Source organism: Ranitomeya imitator, chromosome 2 (assembly GCF_032444005.1).
Source record: "Ranitomeya imitator isolate aRanImi1 chromosome 2, aRanImi1.pri, whole genome shotgun sequence".
Taxonomy (NCBI): Eukaryota; Metazoa; Chordata; class Amphibia; order Anura; family Dendrobatidae; genus Ranitomeya; species Ranitomeya imitator.
In genome coordinates, this window is record NC_091283.1 from 135233530 (window position 1) to 135261267 (window position 27738).

At 45.0% G+C, this 27738-nt stretch overlaps 1 protein-coding gene across 1 annotated transcript in view; it reads left to right on the forward strand.

Annotated features, from left to right (window-relative positions):
- TEX11 (testis expressed 11) overlaps positions 1-27738 on the forward strand; it is a 222369-nt gene that overhangs the window by 53691 nt on the left and 140940 nt on the right. Inside the window, exons 9-10 of the mRNA XM_069754504.1 lie at positions 2991-3086; positions 25602-25683. Of these exons, the coding sequence (XP_069610605.1) occupies positions 2991-3086; positions 25602-25683 (178 nt within the window). The remainder of the gene's footprint in view (positions 1-2990; positions 3087-25601; positions 25684-27738) is intronic.

Consider the following 27738-nt stretch of genomic DNA (forward strand, 5'->3'; position numbering starts at 1 on the left):
CACTCTGCCCCATCTGTGTCCAATCCTGCCCCATCTCTGTCCAGCACTCTGCCCCATCTCTGTCCAGCACTCTGTCCCATCTCTGTCCAGCACTCTGCCCCATCTCTGTCCAGCACTCTGCCCCCCATGTGTCCAGCTTTACTGCCCCCTCTGTGTCCAGCTTTACTGCCCCCTCTGTGTCCAGCTTTACTGCCCCCTCTGTGTCCAGCTTTCTGCCCTGTGTCCAGCTTTACTGCCCCCTCTGTGTCCAGCTTTCTGCCCCCTCTGTGTCCAGCTTTCTGCCCCCTCTGTGTCCAGCTTTCTGCCCCCTCTGTGTCCAGCTTTCTGCCCCCTCTGTGTCCAGCTTTCTGCCCCCTTTGTGTCCAGCTTTCTGCCCCGTGTCCAGCTTTACTGCCCCCTCTGTGTCCAGCTTTACTGCCCCCTCTGTGTCCAGCTTTACTGCCCCCTCTGTGTCCAGCTTTCTGCCCCCTCTGTGTCCAGCTTTGCTGCCCCCTCTGTGTCCAGCTTTCTGCCCCCTCTGTGTCCAGCTTTACTGCCCCCTCTGTGTCCAGCTTTCCTGCCCTGGGCCCCCCCCGGATCGCCGCTCTCAATAAAAAAAAAAAAAAAAGTTCTGCTTACCTGCCGTGCTCCTGATCTCTCCACGCAGCTGCACCATGCACTCGCTCTGGAAGATGCGCCTATTCTGGCACTTGGCCACTCTCTTCCCATTCCCGTGTAGCGGTGGGATATGGGGTAATGAAGGGTTAATGCCACCTTGCTATTGTAAGGTGACATTAAGCCTAATTAATAATGGAGAGGCGTCAATTATGACACCTATCCATTATTAATCCAATTGAATGAAAGGGTTAAATAAAAGACAAACACATTATTATAAATTATTTTAATGAAATAAAAACAATGGTTGTTGGAGTATTTTATTCTACGCCCAATCCAGTCACTGAAGACCCTCGTTCTGTAAGTAAAAAAACATAATAAACCAACAATATCCTTACCCTCCGCAGATCTGTAAAGTCCAACGATGTAAATCCTTCTGAAGGGGTTAAAACATTTTGCAGCAAGGAGTTCCGCTAATGCAGGCTGCTCCTTGCTGCAAAACCCCGGGGAATGAGGCTAAATATAGATCAATGCTCTATATTTAGCTTCATTTGCGGTGAGGCGCCCTCTGCTGGCTGTTCCTAGATCGTGGGAACTTACCTAGAAAGCCTGGGAACTTTCTAGGAAAGTTCCCACGATCTAGGAACAGCCAGCAGAGGGCGCCTCACCGCAAATGAAGCTAAATATAGAGCATTGATCTATATCTAGCCTCATTCCCCGGGGTTTTGCAGCAAGGAGCAGCCTGCATTAGCGGAACTCCTTGCTGCAAAATGTTTTAACCCCTTCAGAAGGATTTACATCGTTGGACTTTACAGATCTGCGGAGGGTAAGGATATTGTTGGTTTATTATGTTTTTTTACTTACAGAACGAGGGTCTTCAGTGACTGGATTGGGCGTAGAATAAAATACTCCAACAACCATTGTTTTTATTTCATTAAAATAATTTATAATAATGTGTTTGTCTTTTATTTAACCCTTTCATTCAATTGGATTAATAATGGATAGGTGTCATAATTGACGCCTCTTCATTATTAATTAGGCTTAATGTCACCTTACAATAGCAAGGTGGCATTAACCCTTCATTACCCCATATCCCACCGCTACACGGGAATGGGAAGAGAGTGGCCAAGTGCCAGAATAGGCGCATCTTCCAGATGTGCCTTTTCTGGGGTGGCTGGGGGCAGATGTTTTTAGCCAGGGGGGGGCCAATAACCGTGGACCCTCTCCAGGCTATTAATATCTGCCCTCAGTCACTGGCTTTACTACTCTGGCGGAGAAAATTGTGCGGGAGCCCACGCCAATTTTTTCCGCCATTTAACCCCTTAATTTAATAGCTAGAACTGCCAAATTTTGCATAGACACACTACTGACATTAGTAGTGTGGAATATGCAAAAAAAAATGGGGAGAAGACATGGTTTACTGTATGTAAACCAGGTCTCAAATCATGTCGGGTTTTAGGAAGGAGAAAGCAGAAGCCGGCAATTGAATTACCGGCTTTCTGCTATATCGCGCTGGATGAAATATTAATATATATACATATATGTGTCTACTGACATATATATATATATATATATATATATATAGACAGTATATATGTTTGTTTGTTTTTTGACACATGGATCCCTTGTATTGGCGTATGTTGGTTTTGCAAGCCTGCGATAAAAACACGCAGCACGGATGCCATACGGATGTCACACGGATCATTTGATGCGAGAAAATCGCATCCTCGCACTGCACTCGGATCACTGTTTTGTAAAAATTTTTGCGATTCTCCTCCGTCAAAAACGGACCGTTTTTTTATACGTTGTGTGTGTCCCCGGCCTATGTCTCATATCATGTCGGGTTTAGGAAGGAGAAAGCAAAAGCCGGTAATTGAATTACCGGCTTTCTGCTATTTCGCGCTGTATGAAGTAATAATATATATACATATATGTGTCTACTGACATATATATATATAGACAGTATATATGTTTTTTGGTTTTTTTTTAACACATGGATCCCTTGTATAGCCGTTTGTCGGTTTTGCAAGCCTGCGATAAAAACACGCAGTACGGATGCCATACGGATTACATACGGAGGATGCCATGCACAAAAAACGGTGACACACCCTGCCTACAGAGGAGCTACGGACCAATATTTTCGGGACTTTTCAGCGTATTACGGCCGTAATATACGGACCGTATTTTCATACGCTGAGTGTGACGCCGGCCTAAACAGTATTTTTTCTGCATGTGAACAAGGCCTCAATGTTTTTTGTTACATGTCATTCACAGCACAGGGAACAGGTTTTCACTACAGGCCGCTTCTTTTTCATGCAACTTCAAGATTATATAATTCTATTTTGTCACTTCTGTATAATGAAAAATAAAACATCATGATTTTCATTTTTCTGTAGGCCAAAGTTCTTCGATTACTTGCCACAGTGTATCTGGAGTGGGACAGCAGGATGCATAATGACAAAGCACTTAATGCCGTTCGATTAGCTAATGAGGTAACTTTTATTTTAAAATGTACTAAGCTGACTAAACGCAATTGTACTATTTTTGTTGGATGAGATGAAATGCGATCACTACTAAAATACATCAGTAATCTTTTATGGACAGCTGGGTTGTGAGCTGTTTCTCACTTCTCCTGAACTCCCAGAATGTGATTCAGGTAGAGAGCTGTAAAAAAGTATTAGCCCACTTCCAAATTTCTACTGTTTTTGCTCATATGTTATACTTAACCCCTTCATGACCCAGTCTATTTTAACTTTAATGACCTGGCCGTTTTTTGCAAGTCTGACCAGTGTCCCTTTATGAGGTAATAACTCTGGAACGCTTCAACGGATCCTAACGGTTCTGAGACTGTTTTTTTCGTGACATATTGGGCTTCATGTTAGTGGTAAATTTAGGTCAATAATTTTTGCGTTTATTTGTGAAAAAAAATGGAAATTTGGCTAAAATTTTGAAAATTTCGCAATTTTCAAATTTTGAATTTTTATTCTGTTAAACCAGAGAGTTATGTGACACAAATTTACATCAGCACAATTTTGGAAACAAAATTTTTTTTTGCTAGGAAGTTATAAGGGTTAAAATTTGATCAGCGATTTCTCATTTTTACAGCGAAATTTACAAAACCATTTTTTTTAGGGACCACCTCACATTTGAAGTCAGTTTGAGGGGTCTGTATGGCTGAAAATACCCAAAAGTGACACCATTCTAAAAACTGCACCCCTCAAGGTGCTCAAAACCACATTCAAGAAGTTTATTAACCCTTCAGGTACTTCACAGCAGCAGAGGCAACATGGAAGGAAAAAATGAACATTTAACTTTTTAGTCACAAAAATGATGTTTTAGCAACAATTTTTTTATTTTCCCAAGGGTAAAAAGAGAAATTGGACACCAAACGTTATTGTACAATTTGTCCTGAGTACGCCGATACCTCATATGTTGGGGGGAACCACTGTCTGGGCTCACGACAGGGCTCAGAAGGGAAGTAATGCCATTAGACTTTTTAAATGAAAAATTGGCTCCAATCATTAGCGGACACCATGTCGCGTTTGGAGAGCCCCTGTGTGCCTACCTAAACATTGGAGCTCCCCCACAAGTGACCCCATTTTGGAAACTAGACCCCCCAAGGAGCTTATCTAGATGCATAGTGAGCACTTTGAACCCCCAGGTGCTTCACAAATTGATCCGTAAAAATGAAAAAGTACTTTTTTTTCACAAAAAATGTCTTTTATCCTCAATTTTTTCATTTTCACATAGGCAACAGGATAAAATGGATCCTAAAATGTGTTGGGCAATTTCTCCTGAGTACACCGATACCTTATATGTGGTCACAAACCACTGTTTGTGCACACGGCAAGGCTCGGAAGGGAAGGAGCGCCATTTGACTTTTGAATGAAAAATTAGCTCCAATCATTAACGGACACCATGTCACGTTTGGAGAGCCCCTGTGTGCCTAAACATTGGAGCTCCCCCACATGTGACCCCATTTTGGAAACTAGACCCCCCAAGGAGCTTATCTAGATGCATAGTGAGCACTTTGAACCCCCAGGTGCTTCACAAATTGATCTGAAAAAAATGAAAAAGTACTTTTTTTTCTCAAAAAACTTCATTTAGCCTCAATTTATTCATTTCCACATGGGCAACAGGATAAAATGGATCCTAAAATGTATTGGGCAATTTCTCCTGAGTACACTGATACCTCACATGTGGGGGTAAACCACTGTTTGGGCACATGGCAGGGCTCGGAAGGGAAGGAGCGCCATTTGACTTTTTTTTAATGAAAAATTAGCTCAAATCGTTAGTGGACACCATGTCGCGTTTGGAGAGCCCCTGTGTGCCTAAACATTGGAGCTCCCCCACATGTGACCGCATTTTGGAAACTAGACCTCCCATGGAACTAATCTAGATGTGCGGTGACCACTTTAAACCCCCAAGTGCTTCACAGAAGCTTATAACGCAGAGCCGTGAAAATAAAAAATCATTTTTCTTTCCTCAAAAATTATTTTTTAGCCTGCAATTTTTTATTTTCACAAGAGTAACAGGAGAAATTGGACCCCAAAAGTTGTTGTCCAGTTTGTCCTGAGTACGCTGATGCCCCATATGTGGGGGGAACCACTGTTTGGGCACACGTCGGGGCTCGGAAGGGAAGTAGTGACTTTTGAAATGCAGATTTCGATGGAATGGTCTGTGGGCGTCACGTTGCGTTTGCAGAGCCCCTGATGTGCCTAAACAGTAGAAACCCCGCACAAGTGACCCCATTTTGGAAACTAGACCCCCCAAGGAACTTATCTAGATATGTGGTGAGCACTTTGAACCCCCAGGTGCTTCACAGAAGTTTACAACGCAGAACCGTGAAATTAAAAAATCATTTTTCTTTCCTCAAAAATTAAGTTTTAGTAAGCATTTTTTTATTTCACAAGGGTATCAGGAGAAATTGGACCCCAATAGTTGTTGCCCATTTTGTCCTGAGTACGCTGGTACCCCATATGTGGGGGTAAATGACTGTTTGGGCGCACATCAGGGCTCGGAAGGGAAGGGAGCACCATTTGACTTTTTGAACGCAAGATTGGCTGGAATCAATGGTGGCACCATGTTGCGTTTGGAGACCCCTGATGTGCCTAAACAGTGGAAACCCCTCAATTCTAACTTCAACACTAACCCCAACACACCCCCAAACCTAATCCCAACTGTAGCCATAACCCTAATCACAACCCTAACCCCAACACACCCTTAACCCTAATCCCAACCCTAACCCTAATCCCAACCCTAACCACAACTTTAACCCCAACACACCCCTAACCATAACCCTAACCACAAGCCTAATCTTAACCCTATTTCCAACCCTAGCTCTAATTCCAACCCTAACTCTAATTCCAACCCTAACCCTAAGGCTATGTGCCCACGTTGCGGATTCGTGTGAGATTTTTCCGCACCATTTTTGAAAAATCCGCAGGTAAAAGGCACTGCGTTTTACCTGCGGATTTACCATAGATTGCCAGTGTTTTTTTGTGCGGATTTCACCTGTGGATTCCTATTGAGGAACAGGTGTAAAACGCTGTGGAATCCGCACAAAGAATTGACATGCAGTGGAAAATACAACGCAGCGTTTCCACGCGGTATTTTCCGCACCATGGGCACAGCGGATTTGGTTTTCCAAAGGTTTACATGGTACTGTAAACCTGATGGAAAACTGCTACGTATCCACAGCGGCCAATCCGCACCATGTGCACATAGCCTAATTCTAACCCTAGCCCTAACCCTAGCCCTAACCCTAAACCCTAGCCCTAACCCTAACCCTACTAACCCTAGTGGAAAAAATATATATATTTTCTTTATTTTATTATTGTCCGTACCTATGGGGGTGATAAAGGGGGGGGGGGGGTCATTTACTTTTTTTATTTTGATCACTGTGATCATTTTGGAAGATGGATCGGAGCATGGGGGGAGCTGACAGGAGGATGGGGGAGCAGACAGGACGACGGAGGGGAGCGGAGCACAGGACGGAGGACTAGGGAGGAGATTGGTGGTGGTGGTGGGGGGGCAGATCAGGATTTCCAGCCATGGCCGATGATATTGCAGCATCGGCCATGGCTGGTTTGTAATATTTCACCAGTTTTCATAGGTGAAATATTACAAATCGCTCTGATTGGCAGTTTCACTTTCAACAGCCAATCAGAGTGATCGTAGACACGGGGGGGCTGAAGCCACCCCCCCTGGGCTGAAGTACCACTCCCCCTGTCCCTGCAGATCGGGTGAAATTGGAGTTAACCCTTTCACCCGATCTGCAGGGACGCGATCCCTCCATGACGCCACATAGGCGTCACAGGTCAGATTGGCACCGACTTTCATGACGCCTACGTGGCGTCACAGGTCAGGAAGGGGTTAAAAGGGTTATCCATGTCCACTAATAGGACAGCTCCTTCTTGATCAAAATGTTCGTCCCCCATAAAATAATGAAGCTTATACTCACCTCCCATGCCAGCTCCATTCCCGTGGTGTCAGGACTCACTCTCCTGGGGCTCTAGTGCTGTTGTTGCGAGAGGTGACTCTGGCATCCAATCAGCGCTGGAGTAACTGTCCCCACTAGAGTTGAGCGACCGTGACCTTTTTAGAGTTGAGCCGGGTTTCGCGAAACCCGACTATCTCAAAAGTCGGGTCGAGTGAAATCGGCCGATTATGACGTAAAGTCGGGATCGACCGAAACACGAAACCCAATGCAAGTCAATGGGGCAGCATAGTCGGCAGTGAGTGGGGGCCAGGAAAACACCTAGAGTGCCCATTTTAATGTCAAAACCATCCATTCTTCTTAATGAAGCTTGTCAAACGTAATTTACCTTATAATAATTGGAAGGCATTTGAAATTGGGGGTCATTTGGCTAAAGTTGTGGTGGGTAGGGCTGGTTCAAGTAATTAGTGGGCCCAGGAAATCTGGACCACGTCACAGCAGTGGAGCAGGGAGAGGTAAGTATTTCAACTTTGCAAGTGCTGTGAACCTGAGCAAGCAGGGGGGGCCCACTCGTTGGCATTGGCACTGGCACAGGGCCCCTCAAAGTACAGCGGTGTGTTTGCACGGCGGGGGCGCCTCCCACCGGCAGCAACACTTTTGCGTACCATGAGAGGCCCTGTGCCAGTGACGTCGCCAACTAGTATTCCTCCCCCCACCTGATGAAGGAACCTGCACTTTCATCTGCACCTTCCTGTTTGTCCCCGTGTAAGGTGGTATGGTATGCGGGAAGGGGGACCTGACTTTCAGCAGGGTCACAATCTTGCAGTGTAGCGTGCACGGGAAATGTTGCGTTATGGGTCAATGTACCAGCAGACTCATCTATCACTGGCTGGGCAATGGGCAGGATGAGGAGGAAACACAGATATAGGCCCAAAGAATAAAGTGGGCTAAATGCAGTTCAAAATTGGTAACACAGGACTTATCAGGGGGCATTGCAGTGGAGGACAACTGGAATGAGAGGCTGACACAGAGAGTAGGCCCAAATCAGTAAGTAGTCGAAATGCAGTTCAAAATTGGCAACAGTAGTAAACAGGCGGCACAGCTTTGTTCAGTGGAGGAGAACAGCAAGGAGTGGCAGACACCGATAGTAGTCCCCAACCCAACTAGTAGGCCAAATGCAGTCTAACATTAACAACTACTTAACGAGCGCCTGAAAACAGAATTTCAGGACAGGAAACCAGGAGAACAGCAAGGAGCGGCAGACACCGATAGTAGGCCCCAAACCAACTAGTACGCCAAATGCAGTTGTTCCGTTTAACCACAATTTAATGAGAGCCTGAAGATAGAAGTTCAGGAAAGGCAACCTGGAGAACACCTTGGAGTGGAACACACCATCTCTCTACACCCCATACCCAATTTGTAGGCCTAATGCAGCGTAGTTTCCAACAACTACTAAACGAGAGCATGATGATCGAAGCATTGGCGAGGAAACCTGGGGAACACCTTGGAGTGGAACACACCATCTCTCTACAGTGGAACACACCATCTCTCTACACCCCATACCCAATTTGTAGGCCTAATGCAGCGTAGTTTCCAACAACTACTAAACGAGATCCGGAAGATCGAAGCAATGGAGAGGAAACGTGGGGAACACCTTGGAGTGTAACACACCATCTCTCTACACCCCATACCCAATTTGTAGGCCTAATGCAGCGTAGTTTCCAACAACTACTAAACGAGAGCCGGAAGATCGAAGCTCAGGAAAGGCAACCTGGAGAACACCTTGGAGTGGAACACACCATCTCTCTACACCCCATACCCAATTTGTAGGCCCAATGCAGCGTAGTTTCCAACAACTACTAAACGAGAGCCGGAAGATCGAAGCAATGGAGAGGAAACCTGGGGAACACCTTGGAGTGTAACACACCATCTCTCTACACCCCATACCCAATTTGTAGGCCTAATGCAGCGTAGTTTCCAACAACTACTAAACGAGAGCCGGAAGATCGAAGCAATGGAGAGGAAACCTGGGGAACACCTTGGAGTGTAACACACCAGCTCTCTACACCCCATACCCAATTTGTAGGCCTAATGCAGCGTAGTTTCCAACAACTACTAAACGAGAGCCTGGAAGATCGAAGCAATGGAGAGGAAACCTGGGGAACACCTTGGAGTGGAACACACCATCTCTCTACAGTGGAACACACCATCTCTCTACACCCCATACCCAATTTGTAGGCCTAATGCAGCGTAGTTTCCAACAACTACTAAAAGAGAGCCGGAAGATCGAAGCTCAGGAAAGGCAACCTGGGGAACACCTTGGAGTGGAACACACCATCTCTCTACACCCCATACCCAATTTGTAGGCCCAATGCAGCGTAGTTTCCAACAACTACTAAACGAGAGCCGGAAGATCGAAGCTCAGGAAAGGCAACCTGGGGAACACCTTGGAGTGTAACAAACCCTCTCTCTACACCACGGAAGGGCTGATTCTTAGGAAGGAAGGCTGTCGGAAAGAAGCAGGGCGCGTCCGAGGGTGATTATATTCTTATTAGGTATATACTCACCCTCGGACGCGCCCTGCTTCTTTATTTGTAATGAATGTTTATTTGCAATGTGGTTTTGACTTACTCTATTTTTTTGGTAAATAATGATTTTATTATTTTCATTGTTTTGCATCTTCTTGGCAATAATATAAAGAAGACGCGACAGGACAACACTCGGTGGATGCCATATCTGTGTTTAAAATTGAAAAAACCTTTCAGTTAACTACTTGCAGGAGAAAGTTATTGTAGCTGGTGGCCATTTTTAGTACTGTACCAGATTTTTGTTGTATGTGTTTGTTTTTAATGTTAAAATGTCTGCATTTGATATCTCTCCAGTATTTTCTTTTTTATAAGCAAAATATTTATTTTTATATTTTCTGATGTTGGTTCCAGGGGTACACGGGCAGCAGTGGTGTGGTCAGTGGAGGCCTAGTGGAAGGAGTGACCACAGACAGGCATCGAAGGCCTAAAATAATAACACATGGCTGTAGGCAATTTTAAATTGGTTCCAGGGGTACACGGGCAGCAGTGGTGTGGTCAATGGAGGCCTAGTGGAAGGAGTGACCACAGACAGGCATCGAAGGCCTAAAATAATAACACATGGCTGTAGGCAATTTTAAATTGGTTCCAGGGGTACACGGGCAGCAGTGGTGTGGTCAGTGGAGGCCTAGTGGAAGGAGTGACCGCAGACAGGCATCGAAGGCCTAAAATAATAGCACATGGCTGTAGGCAATTTTAAATTGGTTCCAGGGGTACACGGGCAGCAGTGGTGTGGTCAGTGGAGGCCTAGTGGAAGGAGTGACCGCACACAGGCATCGAAGGCTTAAAATAATAACACATGGCTGTAGGCAATTTTAAATTGGTTCCAGGGGTACACGGGCAGCAGTGGTGTGGTCAGTGGAGGCCTAGTGGAAGGAGTGACCGCAGACAGGCATCGAAGGCCTAAAATAATAACACATGGCTGTAGGCAATTTTAAATTGGTTCCAGGGGTACACGGGCAGCAGTGGTGTGGTCAGTGGAGGCCTAGTGGAAGGAGTCACCGCAGACAGGCATCGAAGGCCTAAAATAATAACACATGGCTGTAGGCAATTTTAAATTGGTTACAGGGGTACACGGGCAGCAGTGGTGTGGTCAGGGGAGGCCTAGTGGAAGGAGTGACCGCAGACAGGCATCGAAGGCCTAAAATAATAACACATGGCTGTAGGCAATTTTAAATTGGTTACAGGGGTACACGGGCAGCAGTGGTGTGGTCAGTGGAGGCCTAGTGGAAGGAGTCACCGCAGACAGGCATCGAAGGCCTAAAATTATAACACATGGCTGTAGGCAATTTTAAATTGGTTCCAGGGGTACACGGGTAGCAGTGGTGTGGTCAGTGGAGGCCTAGTGGAAGGAGTGACCGCAGACAGGCATCGAAGGCCTAAAATAATAACACATGGCTGTAGGCAATTTTAAATTGGTTCCAGGGGTACACGGGCAGCAGTGGTGTGGTCAGTGGAGGCCTAGTGGAAGGAGTGACCGCAGACAGGCATCGAAGGCCTAAAACAATAACACATGGCTGTAGGCAATTTTAAATTGGTTACAGGGGTACACGGGCAGCAGTGGTGTGGTCAGTGGAGGCCTAGTGGAAGGAGTGACCGCAGACAGGCATCGAAGGCCTAAAATAATAACACATGGCTGTAGGCAATTTTAAATTGGTTACAGGGGTACACGGGCAGCAGTGGTGTGGTCAGTGGAGGCCTAGTGGAAGGAGTGACCGCAGACAGGCATCGAAGGCCTAAAATAATAACACATGGCTGTAGGCAATTTTAAATTGGTTCCAGGGGTACACGGGCAGCAGTGGTGTGGTCAGTGGAGGCCTAGTGGAAGGAGTGACCGCAGACAGGCATCGAAGGCCTAAAATAATAACACATGGCTGTAGGCAATTTTAAATTGGTTACAGGGGTACACGGGCAGCAGTGGTGTGGTCAGTGGAGGCCTAGTGGAAGGAGTGACCGCAGACAGGCATCGAAGGCCTAAAATAATAACACATGGCTGTAGGCAATTTTAAATTGGTTCCAGGGGTACACGGGCAGCAGTGGTGTGGTCAGTGGAGGCCTAGTGGAAGGAGTCACCGCAGACAGGCATCGAAGGCCTAAAATAATAACACATGGCTGTAGGCAATTTTAAATTGGTTCCAGGGGTACACGGGCAGCAGTGGTGTGGTCAGTGGAGGCCTAGTGGAAGGAGTGACCGCAGACAGGCATCGAAGGCCTAAAATAATAGCACATGGCTGTAGGCAATTTTAAATTGGTTACAGGGGTACACGGGCAGCAGTGGTGTGGTCAGTGGAGGCCTAGTGGAAGGAGTGACCGCAGACAGGCATCGAAGGCCTAAAATAATAACACATGGCTGTAGGCAATTTTAAATTGGTTCCAGGGGTACACGGGCAGCAGTGGTGTGGTCAGTGGAGGCCTAGTGGAAGGAGTCACCGCAGACAGGCATCGAAGGCCTAAAATAATAACACATGGCTGTAGGCAATTTTAAATTGGTTCCAGGGGTACACGGGCAGCAGTGGTGTGGTCAGTGGAGGCCTAGTGGAAGGAGTGACCGCAGACAGGCATCGAAGGCCTAAAATAATAACACATGGCTGTAGGCAATTTTAAATTGGTTACAGGGGTACACGGGCAGCAGTGGTGTGGTCAGTGGAGGCCTAGTGAAAGGAGTGACCACAGACAGGCATCGAAGGCCTAACATAACAAAAATGTCAATACAATGGTATTGTCAGTGGCAGGCATTGAAGGATGTCAGCGCATAGACTAAACATTGGTGGAGCTGTGAGATAATTTTGCAAGTGGTAGAGCACTGTTTGAGCTGGGGTGGGGGGAAACTGTCTTGTGGCCGGCGGTACAGGCCCAGGGCCCCTCATATTACAACGGTGTGTCTGACGTTGGGTGCGCACCACCACCGCCAGAGACACTTTATTGTACTAGGAGGGACCCAGTGGCAGTGCCGTCGACCAAAAGCGGGCTCACCCACCTCTTCAGACAAACTGCACTCTCACGGGTGCTGTCGCCAAGTGTCGATACCACGGCCCCGTGTGGGGAGTTTGGCCATTTAGTGAGGTGTAAACATGTCGTATGCTGGACAATCAGGTGCAGAAAATTACGAGATTGGAAAAGGCATTCAGAATAGTCCACAGGCAAGACCTTTTCATAGGAAAGCTAAGTGTCAGCCGGGCAAGGTGGGGCAAAAGATTTCGAAATCCAGTTGTGGTTCATTTTAATGAAGGTTAGATCATCTACATTTTGGGTAGCCAGACGAGTCCTTTTTTCTGTTAGTATTGAACCTGCAGCACTGAATACTCTTTCTGATAGGACACTAGCTGCCGGGCAAGCAAGCTCCTGCAATGCATATTCTGCCAATTCTGGCCAGGTGTCTAATTTTGATGCCCAGTAATCAAATGGGAATGACGGTTGAGGGAGAACATCGATAAGGGATGAAAAATAGTTTGTAACCATACTGGACAAATGTTGTCTCCTGTCACTTTGAATTGATGCTGCAGTACCTGTCCTGTCTGCGGTCATAGCAAAATCACTCCACAACCTGGTCAGAAAACCCCTCTGGCCAACGCCACTTCTGATTTCTGCCCCTCTAACTCCTCTGGTCTGCTGGCCCCTGCAGCTCGTGTGAGAACGATCACGGGCGCTGTGTGCAGGGAATGCCAGAAGCAAACGGTCAACAAGAGTTGATTGTTTGGTTGCTAATATTAGTTCCAAGTTCTCATGTGGCATTATATTTTGCAATTTGCCTTTATAGCGAGGATCAAGGAGGCAGGCCAACCAGTAATCGTCATCATTCATCATTTTAGTTATGCGTGTGTCCCTTTTGAGGATACGTAAGGCATAATCCGCCATGTGGGCCAAAGTTCCAGTTCTCAAATCTGCGGTTGTGCTTGGTTGAGGGGCAGTTTCAGGCAAATCCACGTCACTTGTGTCCCTCAAAAAACCAGAACCCGGCCTTGCCGCGCCACCAATTTCCAGTGGCCCCGGAAAAGCTTCCTCATTAAAAATATAATCATCCCCATCATCCTCCTCGTCCTCCTCCTCCTCTTCGCCCGCTACCTCGTCCTGTACACTGCCCTGGCCAGACAATGGCTGACTGTCATCAAGGCTTTCCTCTTCCTCAGCTGCAGACGCCTGATCCTTTATGTGCGTCAAACTTTGCATCAGCAGACGCATTAGGGGGATGCTCATGCTTATTATGGCGTTGTCTGCACTAACCAGCCGTGTGCATTCCTCAAAACACTGAAGGACTTGACACATGTCTTGAATCTTCGACCACTGCACACCTGACAACTCCATGTCTGCCATCCTACTGCCTGCCCGTGTATGTGTATCCTCCCACAAAAACATAACAGCCCGCCTCTGTTCACACAGTCTCTGAAGCATGTGCAGTGTTGAGTTCCACCTTGTTGCAACGTCTATGATTAGGCGATGCTGGGGAAGGTTCAAAGAACGCTGATAGGTCTGCATACGGCTGGAGTGTACGGGCGAACGGCGGATATGTGAGCAAAGTCTACGCACTTTGAGGAGCAGGTCGGATAACCCCGGATAACTTTTCAGGAAGCACTGCACCACCAGGTTTAAGGTGTAAGCCAGGCAAGGAATGTGTTTCAGTTGGGAAAGGGAGATGGCAGCCATGAAATTCCTTCCGTTATCACTCACTACCTTGCCTGCCTCAAGATCTACAGTGCCCAGCCACGACTGCGTTTCTTTCTGCAAGAACTCGGACAGAACTTCCGCGGTGTGTCTGTTGTCAACCCAAACACTTCATAGCCAATACAGCCTGCTGACGTTTGCCAGTAGCTGCCCCATAATGGGAGACCTGGTGTGCAACAGTGGCAGCTGCGGATGGAGTGGTTGTGCGACTGCGGTCTGTGGACGAGCTCTCGCTTCTGCAGGAGGACGAAGAGGAGGAGGAGGGGGTGCGAACGGCTACAGCCAATTGTTTCCTAGACCGTGGGCTAGGCAGAACTGTCCCAAACTTGCTGTCCCCTGTGGACCCTGCATCCACCACATTTACCCAGTGTGCCGTGATGAACACGTAACGTCCCTGGCCATGCCTACTGGTCCATGCATCTGTTGTCAGGTGCACCTTTGTGCTCACAGATTGCCTGAGTGCATGGACGATGCGCTCTTTAACATGCTGGTGGAGGGCTGGGATGGCTTTTCTGGAAAAAAAGTGTTGACTGGGTAGCTCGTAGCGTGGTACAGCGTAGTCCATCAGGGCTTTGAAAGCTTTGCTTTCAACTAACCGGTAGGGCATCATCTTTAACGAGATTAGTCTAGCTATGTGTGCGTTCAAACCCTGTGTACGCGGATGCGAGGCTAAGTACTTCCTTTTTCTAACCATAGTCTCATGTAGGGTGAGCTGGACTGGAGAGCTGGAGATCGTGGAACTAGCGGGGGTGCCGGTGGACATGGCAGACTGAGAGACGGTGGGAGATGGTATTGTTGCCACCGGTGCCCTAGATGCAGTGTTTCCTACTACGAAACTGGTGATTCCCTGACCCTGACTGCTTTGGCCTGGCAAAGAAACCTGCACAGATACTGCAGGTGGTGCGGAAAATGGTGGCCCTACACTGCCGGAAGGGATGTTGCGTTGCTGACTAGCTTCATTGGCCGAGGGTGCTACAACCTTAAGGGACGTTTGGTAGTTAGTCCAGGCTTGCAAATGCATGGTGGTTAAATGTCTATGCATGCAACTTGTATTGAGACTTTTCAGATTCTGTCCTCTGCTTAAGGTAGTTGAACATTTTTGACAGATGACTTTGCGCTGATCAATTGGATGTTGTTTAAAAAAATGCCAGACTGCACTCTTTCTAGCATCGGATACCTTTTCAGGCATTGCAGACTGAGCTTTAACCGGATGGCCACGCTGTCCTCCAACAGGTTTTGGCTTTGCCACGCGTTTTGGGCAAGATACGGGCCCGGCAGATGGAACCTGTTGCGATGTTGATGCCTGCTGCGGCCCCTCCTCCTCCGCTTCAGAACTGCTGCCGCCTGCACCCTGTTCCCCCAATGGCTGCCAATCGGGGTCAAGAACTGGGTCATCTATTACCTCTTCTTGTAGCTCGTGTGCAACTTCGTCTGTGTCACCGTGTCGGTCGGTGGTATAGCGTTCGTGATGGGGCAACATAGTCTCATCAGGGTCTGATTCTTGATCAGCACCCTGCGAGGGCAATGTTGTGGTCTGAGTCAAAGGACCAGCATGGTAGTCTGGCTGTGGCTGTGCATCAGTGCACTCCATGTCAGATTCAACTTGTAATGGGCATGGACTGTTAACTGCTTCACTTTCTAAGCCAGGGACGGTATGTGTAAAGAGCTCCATGGAGTAACCCGTTGTGTCGCCTGCTGCATTCTTCTCTGTTGTTGTTTTTGCTGAAGAGGACAAGGAAGCGACTTGTCCCTGACCGTGAACATCCACTAACGACGCGCTGCTTTGACATTTACCAGTTTCACGAGAGGAGGCAAAAGAACTAGAGGCTGAGTCAGCAAGATAAGCCAAAACTTGCTCTTGCTGCTCCGGCTTTAAAAGCGGTTTTCCTACTCCCAGAAAAGGGAGCGTTCGAGGCCTTGTGTAGCCAGACGACGAACCTGGCTCCACAGCTCCAGACTTAGGTGCAATATTTTTTTTCCCACGACCAGCTGATGCTCCACCACTACCACTACCCTCATTACCAGCTGACAATGAACGCCCCCGGCCACGACCTCTTCCACCATACTTCCTCATTGTTTTAAAAACGTAAACAAACAAACTAACGGTATTTGTTGCTGTCACACAAATTACACGGTGAGCTATAACTTCAGTACGATTTAGCTACCCCTTTACAGGTGAGTGAGACCACAACGAAAATCAGGCACAATGTTACACACTCTGTTGTTGGTGGCAACAAATGAGAGAGATGCCACACACGCAGGACTGTCACTGAAGCACAAATGTAAATATTAATCTCCCACTGATTTGATTTTTTTTTTTTTTTAAGGGAGACTTTAGGAAAAAAAAATAATAGAATAAAATGATTTTTTCAGGAAGAATTTAGAAACCAAATAAAATAAAATGATTTTTTCAGGGAGAATTTAGAAAACAAATAAAACAAAAAAAGGCTTTCTATGGCCCACTGAGTGAGAGATGACGCACACAGGAGTCAGGAGTGGCACACAAGCCCAGAGGCCAATATTTATCTCCCACTGATTGATGTAGTGATTTTTTCAGGTAGATTTTGGAACCCAAATCAAGCTAACAAAAATAATAGGCTTTCTATGGCCCACAATTGGAGAGAGAGAGATGGCACACCCAGGAGTCAAGACTGGCACACAAGCAGAAAGGGCAATATTAATCTCCCACTGATTTGTTTTTTTTTTGTTTTTTTTCAGGGAGACTTTAGGAAAAAAAAATAGAATAAAATGATTTTTTTCAGGAAGAATTTAGAAACCAAATAAAATAAAATGATTTTTTCAGGGAGAATTTAGAAAACAAATAAAACAAAAAAAGTCTTTCTATGGCCCACTGAGTGAGAGATGACGCACACAGGAGTCAGGAGTGGCACACAAGCCCAGAGGCCAATATTTATCTCCCACTGATTGATGTAGTGATTTTTTCAGGTAGATTTTGGAACCCAAGTCAAGCTAAAAAAATAATAGGCTTTCTATGGCCCACAATTGGAGAGAGAGAGAGAGATGGCACACCCAGGAGTCAAGACTGGCACACAAGCAGAAAGGGCAATATTAATCTCCCACTGATTTGTTTTTTTTTGTTTTGTTTTTTTCAGGGAGACTTTAGGAAAAAAAAAAATAGAATAAAATGATTTTTTCAGGAAGAATTTAGAAACCAAAGAAAATAAAATGATTTTTTCAGGGAGAATTTAGAAAACAAATAAAACAAAAAAAGGCTTTCTATGGCCCACTGAGTGAGAGATGACGCACACAGGAGTCAGGAGTGGCACACAAGCCCAGAGGCCAATATTTATCTCCCACTGATTGATGTAGTGATTTTTTCAGGTAGATTTTGGAACCCAAATCAAGCTAAAAAAAATAATAGGCATTCTATGGCCAACAATTGGAGAGAGAGAGAGAGATGGCACACCCAGGAGTCAAGACTGGCACACAAGCAGAAAGGGCAATATTAATCTCCCACTGATTTGTTTTTTTTTTGTTTTTTTTCAGGGAGACTTTAGGAAAAAAAAAAATAGAATAAAATGATTTTTTCAGGAAGAATTTAGAAACCAAATAAAATAAAATGATTTTTTCAGGGAGAATTTAGAAAACAAATAAAACAAAAAAAGGCTTTCTATGGCCCACTGAGTGAGAGATGACGCACACAGGAGTCAGGAGTGGTACACAAGCCCAGAGGCCAATATTTATCTCCCACTGATTGATGTAGTGATTTTTTCAGGTAGATTTTGGAACCCAAATCAAGCTAAAAAAAATAATAGGCTTTCTATGGCCCACAATTGGAGAGAGAGAGAGAGATGGCACACCCAGGAGTCAAGACTGGCACACAAGCAGAAAGGGCAATATTAATCTCCCACTGATTTGTTTTTTTTTTTTTTTTTTTCAGGGAGACTTTAGGAAAAAAAAATAGAATAAAATGATTTTTTCAGGAAGAATTTAGAAACCAAATAAAATAAAATGATTTTTTCAGGGAGAATTTAGAAAACAAATAAAACAAAAAAAGGCTTTCTATGGCCCACTGAGTGAGAGATGACGCACACAGGAGTCAGGAGTGGCACACAAGCCCAGAGGCCAATATTTATCTCCCATTGATTGATGTAGTGATTTTTTCAGGTAGATTTTGGAACCCAAATCAAGCTAAAAAAATAATAGGCTTTCTATGGCCCACAATTGGAGAGAGAGAGAGAGATGGCACACCCAGGAGTCAAGACTGGCACACAAGCAGAAAGGGCAATATTAATCTCCCACTGATTTGTTTTTTTTTGTTTTGTTTTTTTCAGGGAGACTTTAGGAAAAAAAAAATAGAATAAAATGATTTTTTCAGGAAGAATTTAGAAACCAAAGAAAATAAAATGATTTTTTCAGGGAGAATTTAGAAAACAAATAAAACAAAAAAAGGCTTTCTATGGCCCACTGAGTGAGAGATGACGCACACAGGAGTCAGGAGTGGCACACAAGCCCAGAGGCCAATATTTATCTCCCACTTTTTTTTTTTGTTCCAGGGAAAATTTATAAACCCAATAAAAAAAATAATAAATAGGCTTTCTATGGCCCACTATCTGAGAGACAGAGAGAGATGGCACGCTTAGGACTGGCACACAAGCCCAAAGGCCAATATTAATCTCCCTTTTTTTTTAAGGGAGAATTTATAAAACCAAAAAAAAATAAATAAATAGGCTTTCTATGGCCCACTATTTGTGAGAGAGATGGCACGCTCAGGACTGGCACACAAGCCCAGAGGCCAATATTAATCTCCCACTTTTTTTTTTTTTTTCCAGGGAAAATTTATAAACCCAATAAAAAAAATAAATAAATAAATAGGCTTTCTATGGCCCACTATCTGAGAGAGAGAGATGGCACGCTTAGGACTGGCACACAAGCCCAAAGGCCAATATTAATCTCCCACTGATTGATTTATTGATTTTTTCAGGTAGAATTTAGAACCCAAATAAAGCAAAAAAAAAAAAAAAAAGGGCTTTCTATGGCCCACTGAGTGAGTGATGATGCACACAGGAGTCAGGAGTGGCACACAAGCCCTGAGGCCAATATTTTTCTCCCACTGATTGATGTAGTGATTTTTTCAGGTAGATTTTAGAACCAAAATCAAGCAAAAAAATAAATAGGCTTTCTATGGCCCACTGAGTGAGAGATGACACAGACAGGGATGGCACTCTAGCAGAAATGTCAATCTTAATCTCCCACAAAAAAAAAAAAAAAACAGGGAGTGTCCTTCAATTACTATCTCCCTGCAGTAATCTCAGCCAGGTATGGCAGGCAGCAATAAGGAGTGGACTGATGCACAAATTAAATAAAAAGTGTGTACAAACCAAAAAGATAGCTGTGCAGAAAGGAAGGAACAAGAGGATTTGTGCTTTGAAAAAAGCAGTTGGTTTGCACAGCGGCGTACACACAGCAATGCAGCTATCAGGGAGCCTTCTAGGGCAGCCCAATAAGCTACCGCGCTGAGGGGGGGGGAAAAAAAAAAAATGTAGCTACCACTGTCCCTGCACACCGAAGGTGGTGTTGGGCAGTGGAAATCGCTACAGCACAAGCGGTTTGGTGGTTAATGGACCCTGCCTAACGCTATCCCTGCTTCTGACGAAGCGGCAGCAACCTCTCCCTAAGCTCAGATCAGCAGCAGTAACATGGCGGTCGGCGGGAACTCCCCTTTATAGCCCCTGTGACGCCGCAGACAGCAAGCCAATCATTGCAATGCCCTTCTCTAAGATGGTGGGGACCAGGACCTATGTCATCACGCTGCCCACACTCTGGGTTTACCTTCATTGGCTGAGAAATGGCGCTTTTCGCGTCATTGAAACGCGACTTTGGCGCGAAAGTCGCGTACCGCATGGCCGACCCCACACAGGGGTCGGATCGGGTTTCATGAAACCCGACTTTGCCAAAAGTCGGCGACTTTTGAAAATGAACGACCCGTTTCGCTCAACCCTAGTCCCCACTTTCTGACAAATCAGACATAAAGAGGAATACGGGCTGCAGCTGATCTCGGACTATCTCTTCCTGCTCAATTCGACAGGGGGTGGGAACAGTGATGGGAGAACAAGTGCCGACACCACGTAAAGAGCGCCAGCATGGGAGTACAAGCTTATATGTATAATGGCCACACGATACTGCGCACAGTATAATGGCCACGCATAGTTACTCCTACACATGCGGCTCCGCTCCGTACACCTCATACACACATGGCTCTGCTCCGTACACCTCATACACACACGGCTCCGCTCCATACACCTCATACACACACACACGGCTCAGCTCTGTACACCTCATACACACACGGCTCAGCTCCATACACCTCATACACACGCACGGCTCTGCTTCGTACACCTCACACACAAACGGCACCCCTCTGTACACCTCATACACACACACACGGCTCCCCTCTGTACACCACATACACACGGCTCCGCTCCATACACCTCATACACACGCACGGCTCTGCTCCGTACACCTCATACACACACGGCTCCGCTCTGAACACCTCATACACACACACGGCTCCGCTTTAAACACCTCATACACACACACGGCTCCGCTCCGTACACCTCGTACACACACACACATGTAAACAACTCCGACCCCACACATAAGTAGAGTCCTGCAATACACGGAGGCCCCTGATCATGTGACTCCTGACTCCTCTCCTCCTGTGACCTCATCACAGGTCCTGAGCAAGCTTCAGTGACTCACTGTGACTGAGAGGCCCTCCCCCTCCATCCTCTCTTCCTGCCACCCGTCACCTCACTGCAGACCACAGCAGTGACAGCCGGCTGGACAGCAGCATAATAATAATAATAATAATAATAATTTTTATTTATATAGCGCCAACATATTCCGCAGCGCTTTACAAGTTATAGAGGGGACTTGCACAGACAATAGACATTACAGCATAACAGGAATACAGTTCAAAACAGATACCAGGAGGAATGAGGGCCCTGCTCGCAAGCTTACAAACTATGAGGAAAAGGGGAGACACGAGAGGTGGATGGTAACAAATGCTATAGTTATTCGGACCAGCCATAGTGTAAGGCTCGGGTGTTCATGTAAAGCTGCATGAACCAGTTAACTGCCTAAGTATGTAACAGTACAGACACAGAGGGCTATTAACTGCATAAAGTGAATGAGAACATTTTTTTTTTTTTTTTAAATAGGCCACACAGGGATCCTTACATTGATGCATTGAGGCTGTAGGCCAGTCTGAACAAATGAGTTTTTAGGGCACGCTTAAAACTGTGGGGATTGGGGATTAATCGCATTAACCTAGGTAGTGCATTCCAAAGAATCGGCGCAGCACGTGTAAAGTCTTGGAGACGGGAGTGGGAGGTTCTGATTATTGAGGATGCTAACCTGAGGTCATTAGCGGAGCGGAGGGCACGGGTAGGGTGGTAGACCGAGACCAGAGAGGAGATATAGGGTGGTGCTGAGCCATGGAGTGCTTTGTGGATGAGGGTAGTAGTTTTGTACTGGATTCTGGAGTGGATGGGTAACCAGTGTAATGACTGGCACAAGGTAGAGGCATCGGTGTACCGTTTGGTGAGGAATATGATCCTGGCAGCAGCATTCAGGACAGATTGGAGCGGGGAGAGTTTGGTAAGAGGGAGGCCGATTAGTAGAGAGTTACAATAGTCCAGACGAGAATGAATAAGTGAAACAGTAAGAGTTTTTGCAGAGTTGAAAGTAAGAAAAGGGCGAATTCTAGAAATGTTTTTGAGATGCAGATAAGAAGAGCGAGCCAGTGATCGGATGTGGGGGGTGAATGAAAGGTCAGAATCAAGGATGACCCCAAGGCAGCGGGCATGTTGCTTTGGAGTAATGGTGGAACCGCACACAGAGATGGCAATGTCAGGCAAAGGTAGGTTAGTAGAAGGAGAGAACACGAGGAGTTCAGTTTTTGACAGGTTTAGTTTCAGATAGAGGGAGGACATGATGTTAGAGACAGCGGTAAGACAATCACTGGTGTTTTCTAATAAGGCAGGCGAGATATCAGGAGCAGAAGTGTATAATTGGGTGTCATCAGCATAGAGATGGTACTGGAAACCAAATCTACTGATTGTTTGTCCAATAGGGGCAGTATACAACGAGAAGAGAAGGGGGCCTAGGACTGATCCTTGAGGAACCCCAACAGTAAGGGGAAGGTGAGAGGAGGAGGAACCAGCAAAACATACAGTGAAGGATCGGTCAGAGAGATAGGAGGAGAACCAGGAGAGAACAGTGTCCTTGAGGCCGATGGAGCGGAGCATAGTGAGGAGGAGCTGATGATCCACAGTATCGAATGCTGCAGAGAGATCCAAGAGAATAAGCATGGAGTAGTGACCATTAGATTTAGCTGTTAGTAGGTCATAATATATGCTAGCAGGTGAGGAGGGGGGCCCGTTTAACTGTCACATCACATGCGTGCAGCACAGCGGGCCCCCCTGCTTCTCCTGTTAGCAGTAATACTGCCGCCGGCTGTCATTCACCTCATTGCTTTGTATGCCCATCGGGGGTCCTTTCCCGCTCTGGGCCCCTGTGCGGTTGCACAGGTTGAACAGGCGGTATGTCCGCCCATGGGAAGATACACCACAAACCAAACACCATGAAGACCAAAGAGATCTCCAATCAAGTCAGGGACAAAATTGTTGAGAAATACAAGTCAGGGTTGTGTTATAAAAATTAGAAAAATCCCAATCTCTGATGATCTCCTGGAGCATCATCAAATCCATTATTATGAACATGGTACCACAACAAACCTGCCAAGAGAGATCCGCTCTCCAAAATGCTGAGCCTGGGCAAGTAGGGCATTAATAAGAGAGGCAGCACAGAGAACAAAGGTAACCCTGAAGGAGCTGAAGATTTACCAAGCAAAGACTGGAGTATCTGTCCATACAAGCATAATATGCCATACACTGTAGATGTGACCTTTATGGAAGAGTGGGGAGAAAAAAGCCTTTACTTACATACACAAATTGTATAGCTGATTTTGAGTTTGCCAAACGACATGTGGGAGATTCTCCAAATGTATGTGTATGGAAGGTGCTGTGCTCTGATGAGACGAAAATTGAACTTTTTGGCCATCAAGGTAAACTCCATGTCTGGTGCCAAGCCAGAATAGCTTATCACCTCAAGAACACCATCCCCACAGTGAAACATGATGGTGGCAGCATCATGCTGTAGGTATGTTTTTCGGCAGCAGTGACATGGAAAATGGTCTGAGTCGAGGGGAAGGTGGACAGTGTGAAATACAGGGATATTCTTGAGCAAAACCTGTTTCAGTCTGTCAGTGATTTGAGACTTGGACGGAGGTTCATCTTCAACAAGACAATGACTCAAAGCATACTGCTGAAGGAACACTCGAGTGGTTTAACCCCTTAGTGACCGAGCCAAATTTTTGAAATCTGACCAGTGTCACTTTATGTGGCAATAACTCTGCAACGCTTCAACAAATCCCAGTGATTTTGAGATTGTTTTTTCGTGACACATTATTCTTTATGATAATGGTAAATTTTGTTCAACATTTTTTGTGTTTATTTATAAAAATTATCAAAAATTTGAGAAAAATGTTAAAAAATTAGCAATTTTATAAATTTGAATGATTATCCCTTTAATCCAGATAGTCATACAACAGCAAACCATTAATAAATAACATTTCCCACATGTCTGCTTTACATCAGCACCATTTGTAAAATGTTATTTTATTTTGTTAGCATTTTAGGAGGATTAAAAATGTAGCAGCAATTTTTCATTTTTTCAAAGAAATTTACAAAATTTATTTTTTTAGGGACTTATCCATGTTTGAAGTGACTTTAGGGGTCCCATATATTGGGGAAACCCCCAAATGTGATTCCATTTTAAAAACAGCACCCCTAAACATATTGAAACTGCTGTCAGGTAGTTTATTAACCCTTCAGGTGCTTTACAGGAATTAATGCAAAGTGGTATGACAGAAATGAAAATGTGTATTTTTACCAGCTAAATGTTGCTAACTTCTAAACAGATTACTACAGCCGTCAGACTCTAAGGCCGCTATTTGGTCATGAATTGCCATGGCAAACATCAGGACAACAAAATCATGATCTGAGGGCACCGATTGTGACAAAGAAGAAGCCCCCACACTCTGTTAACCATTTATAATGATGTAGTCACTATTGACAGCAGCATCTAAGGGGTTAAACAGATTTAGATGGTGCAAATACTGATCGTGGCTGGTACAGCAAGTTGTCAGCTATAGTGTACAACCGACAGATGCTGGATTGTCATCTGTATGGGGAGGCTATTCTCTTATATCTCAGGTCAGTTAAAAGACGTATTGGCGGTCATTAAGGGGTTAAGGGGAAAGTATAAATGTTTTGGAGTGGCCCAGTCAAAGCCCAGACCTTAATCCAATTGAGAATGTGGTCTGACTTGAAGATTTCTGTTCACCAGAGGAAACTATCTAATTTGCAGGAGCTGGAGCAGTTTTGCGATGAGGAATGGGCAAATTTTCCAATGGTAAGATGTGGAAAGATCATGGAGACTTATTTAAAGTGACTTGTAGCTGTAATTGCCACAAATGGAGGCTCCACAAAGTACTGACTTTAGGAGGGTGAATAGTTATGCACTCTGAAGTTTTCAGTTATTTTGTCCTATTTGTTGTTTGCTTCACAATAGAAAGAAAACTAAATGTTCACAGTTGTAGGAATCATCTTTTTGTGTACTGATGGAAAACCTAAAAAAAAACAGTGATGTTCCAGGTTCTGAGGTAGCATAACAGGAAAAATGTCAAGGGAGGGTAAATATTTTCGTAAGCCACTGAATTACGCAAATTCTCTGTAACATGGCAATTTCACATGTGGTCAGAAATTGATGTTTAGGCACATCACAGGCCTTTGAGGGGAAGGAGGGCAAATTTGTCTGGAACAGATTGCATACTCTGTCTCACATTTTACCGAGTCTCTGAGGTACCAAAAAAAAACAGAAACCTGCCACAAGTATCCCATTTTGGAAACAAAAGCCCTAGAAAAAAAAATTATGAAGGAGTGTGTTAAGCATTTTTAACCCATCAATGCTTCAGTTTTATAAGATTGGGTTTTGATATTTAAAAATCTGCATAATGGTAACAGGTACAATAAAGAGCCTTCCCCAATAAACACAACATTCTGTGATTTTGCAATGCAGGTGTTTGTTCTCCTGCTTTATTGAGGTAAAACATGAAATTTCATATTTGGATTTCACTGTGTCCATGAATCAATACCTATATGTAGCCTGCACTTAAATTGATTTAGCTGTCTGTAGATTAAATGAATATAATGATTTGATTGTAATTATTTTACAAGGAAAACTTGCATCCAGCTGGTCTTTTTCTAAAAGTGAAAATCCTTCTTCAATGCTCTCTGCCTGACGATGTCATCAGCATGGGTAAGCGGACATATGAATTGTTCTGACTATAGAAAAAAAAGACTAAGGCCGACTTCACACTTGCGAGTTTTACGGACGTAAGAGCGCAGAAACTACGTCCGTAAAACTCGCAAAAAATACGGCACAATTATTCTCTATGCCCCTGCTCCTATCTGCCGTATTAAACTGATCAGTGTTATACGGCTTTCTACGGCCGTAGAAAATCGCAGCATGCTGCGTTTGTCACCATATTGCGCAAATAAAACATCAATGAAAGTCTATGGAAGCCCCAAAAATACGGATCACACACGGACCAGCAGTGTGACTTGCGAGAAATACGCAGCGGTGTTAGCGAGAAAAGCCGGCAATTCAGTGCGGTGTACAGTAAAATCACACTGACAGCTTACAATAGAATAGGTAGAATAAATGTGTACACAAAGAATAAGTATATATATATATATGTCAGTGAGACACATACAGTTAGGGCCAGAAATATTTGGACAGTGACACAAGTTTTGTTATTTTAGCTGTTTACAAAAACATGTTCAGAAATACAATTATATATATAATATGGGCTGAAAGTGCACACTCCCAGCTGCAATATGATAGTTTCCACATCCAAATCGGAGAAAGGGTTTAGGAATCATAGCTCTGTAATGCATAGCGTCCTCTTTTTCAAGGGACCAAAAGTAATTGGACAATGGACTCTAAGGGCTGCAATTAACTCTGAAGGCGTCTCCCTCGTTAACCTGTAATCAATGAAGTACTTAAAAGGTCAGGGGTGGATTCCAGGTGTGTGGTTTTGCATTTGGAAGCTGTTGCTGTGAGCACACAACATGCGGTCAAAGGAACTCTCAATTGAGGTGAAGCAGAACATCCTGAGGCTGAAAAAAAAGAAAAAATCCATCAGAGAGATAGCTGAAATGCTTGGAGTAGCAAAATCAACAGTTGGGTACATTCTGAGAAAAAAGGAATTGACTGGTGAGCTTGGGAACTCAAAAAGGCCTGGGCGTCCACGGATGACAACAGTGGTGGATGATCGCCGCATACTTAATTTGGTGAAGAAGAACCCGTTCACAACATCAACTGAAGTCCAGAACACTCTCAGTGAAGTAGGTGTATCTGTCTCTAAGTCAACAGTAAAGAGAAGACTCCATGACAGTAAATACAAAGGGTTCACATCTAGATGCAAACCATTCATCAATACCAAAAATAGACAGGCCAGAGTTAAATTTGCAGAAAAACACCTCAAGAAGCCAGCTCAGTTCTGGAAAAGTATTCTATGGACAGATGAGACAAAGATCAACCTGTACCAGAATGATGGGAAGAAAAAAGTTTGGAGAAGAAAGGGAACGGCACATGATCCAAGGCACACCACATCCTCTGTAAAACATGGTGGAGGCAACATGATGGCATGGGCATGCATGGCTTTCAATGGCACTGGGTCACTTGTGTTTATTGATGACATAAGAGCAGACAAGAGTAGCCGGATGAATTCTGAAGTGTACCGGGATATACTTTCAGCCCAGATTCAGCCAAATGCTGCAAAGTTGATTGGACGGCGCTTCATAGTACAGATGGACAATGACCCCAAGCATACAGCCAAAGCTACCCAGGAGTTCATGAGTGCCAAAAAGTGGAACATTCTGCAATGGCCAAGTCAATCTCCAGATCTAAACCCAATTGAGCATGCATTTCACTTGCTGAAATCCAGACTTAAGACGGAAAGACCCACAAACAAGCAAGACCTGAAGGCTGCGGCTGTAAAGGCCTGGCAAAGCATTAAGAAGGAGGAAACCCAGCGTTTGGTGATGTCCATGGGTTCCAGACTTAAGGCAGTGATTGCCTCCAAAGGATTTGCAACAAAATATTGAAAATAAAAATATTTTGTTTGGGTTATGTTTATTTGTCCAATTACTTTTGACCTCCTAAAATGTGGAGTGTTTGTAAAGAAATGTGTACAATTCCTACATTTTCTATCAGATATTTTTGTTCAACCCTTCAAATTAAACGTTACAATCTGCACTTGAATTCTGTTGTAGAGGTTTCATTTCAAATCCAATGTGGTGGCATGCA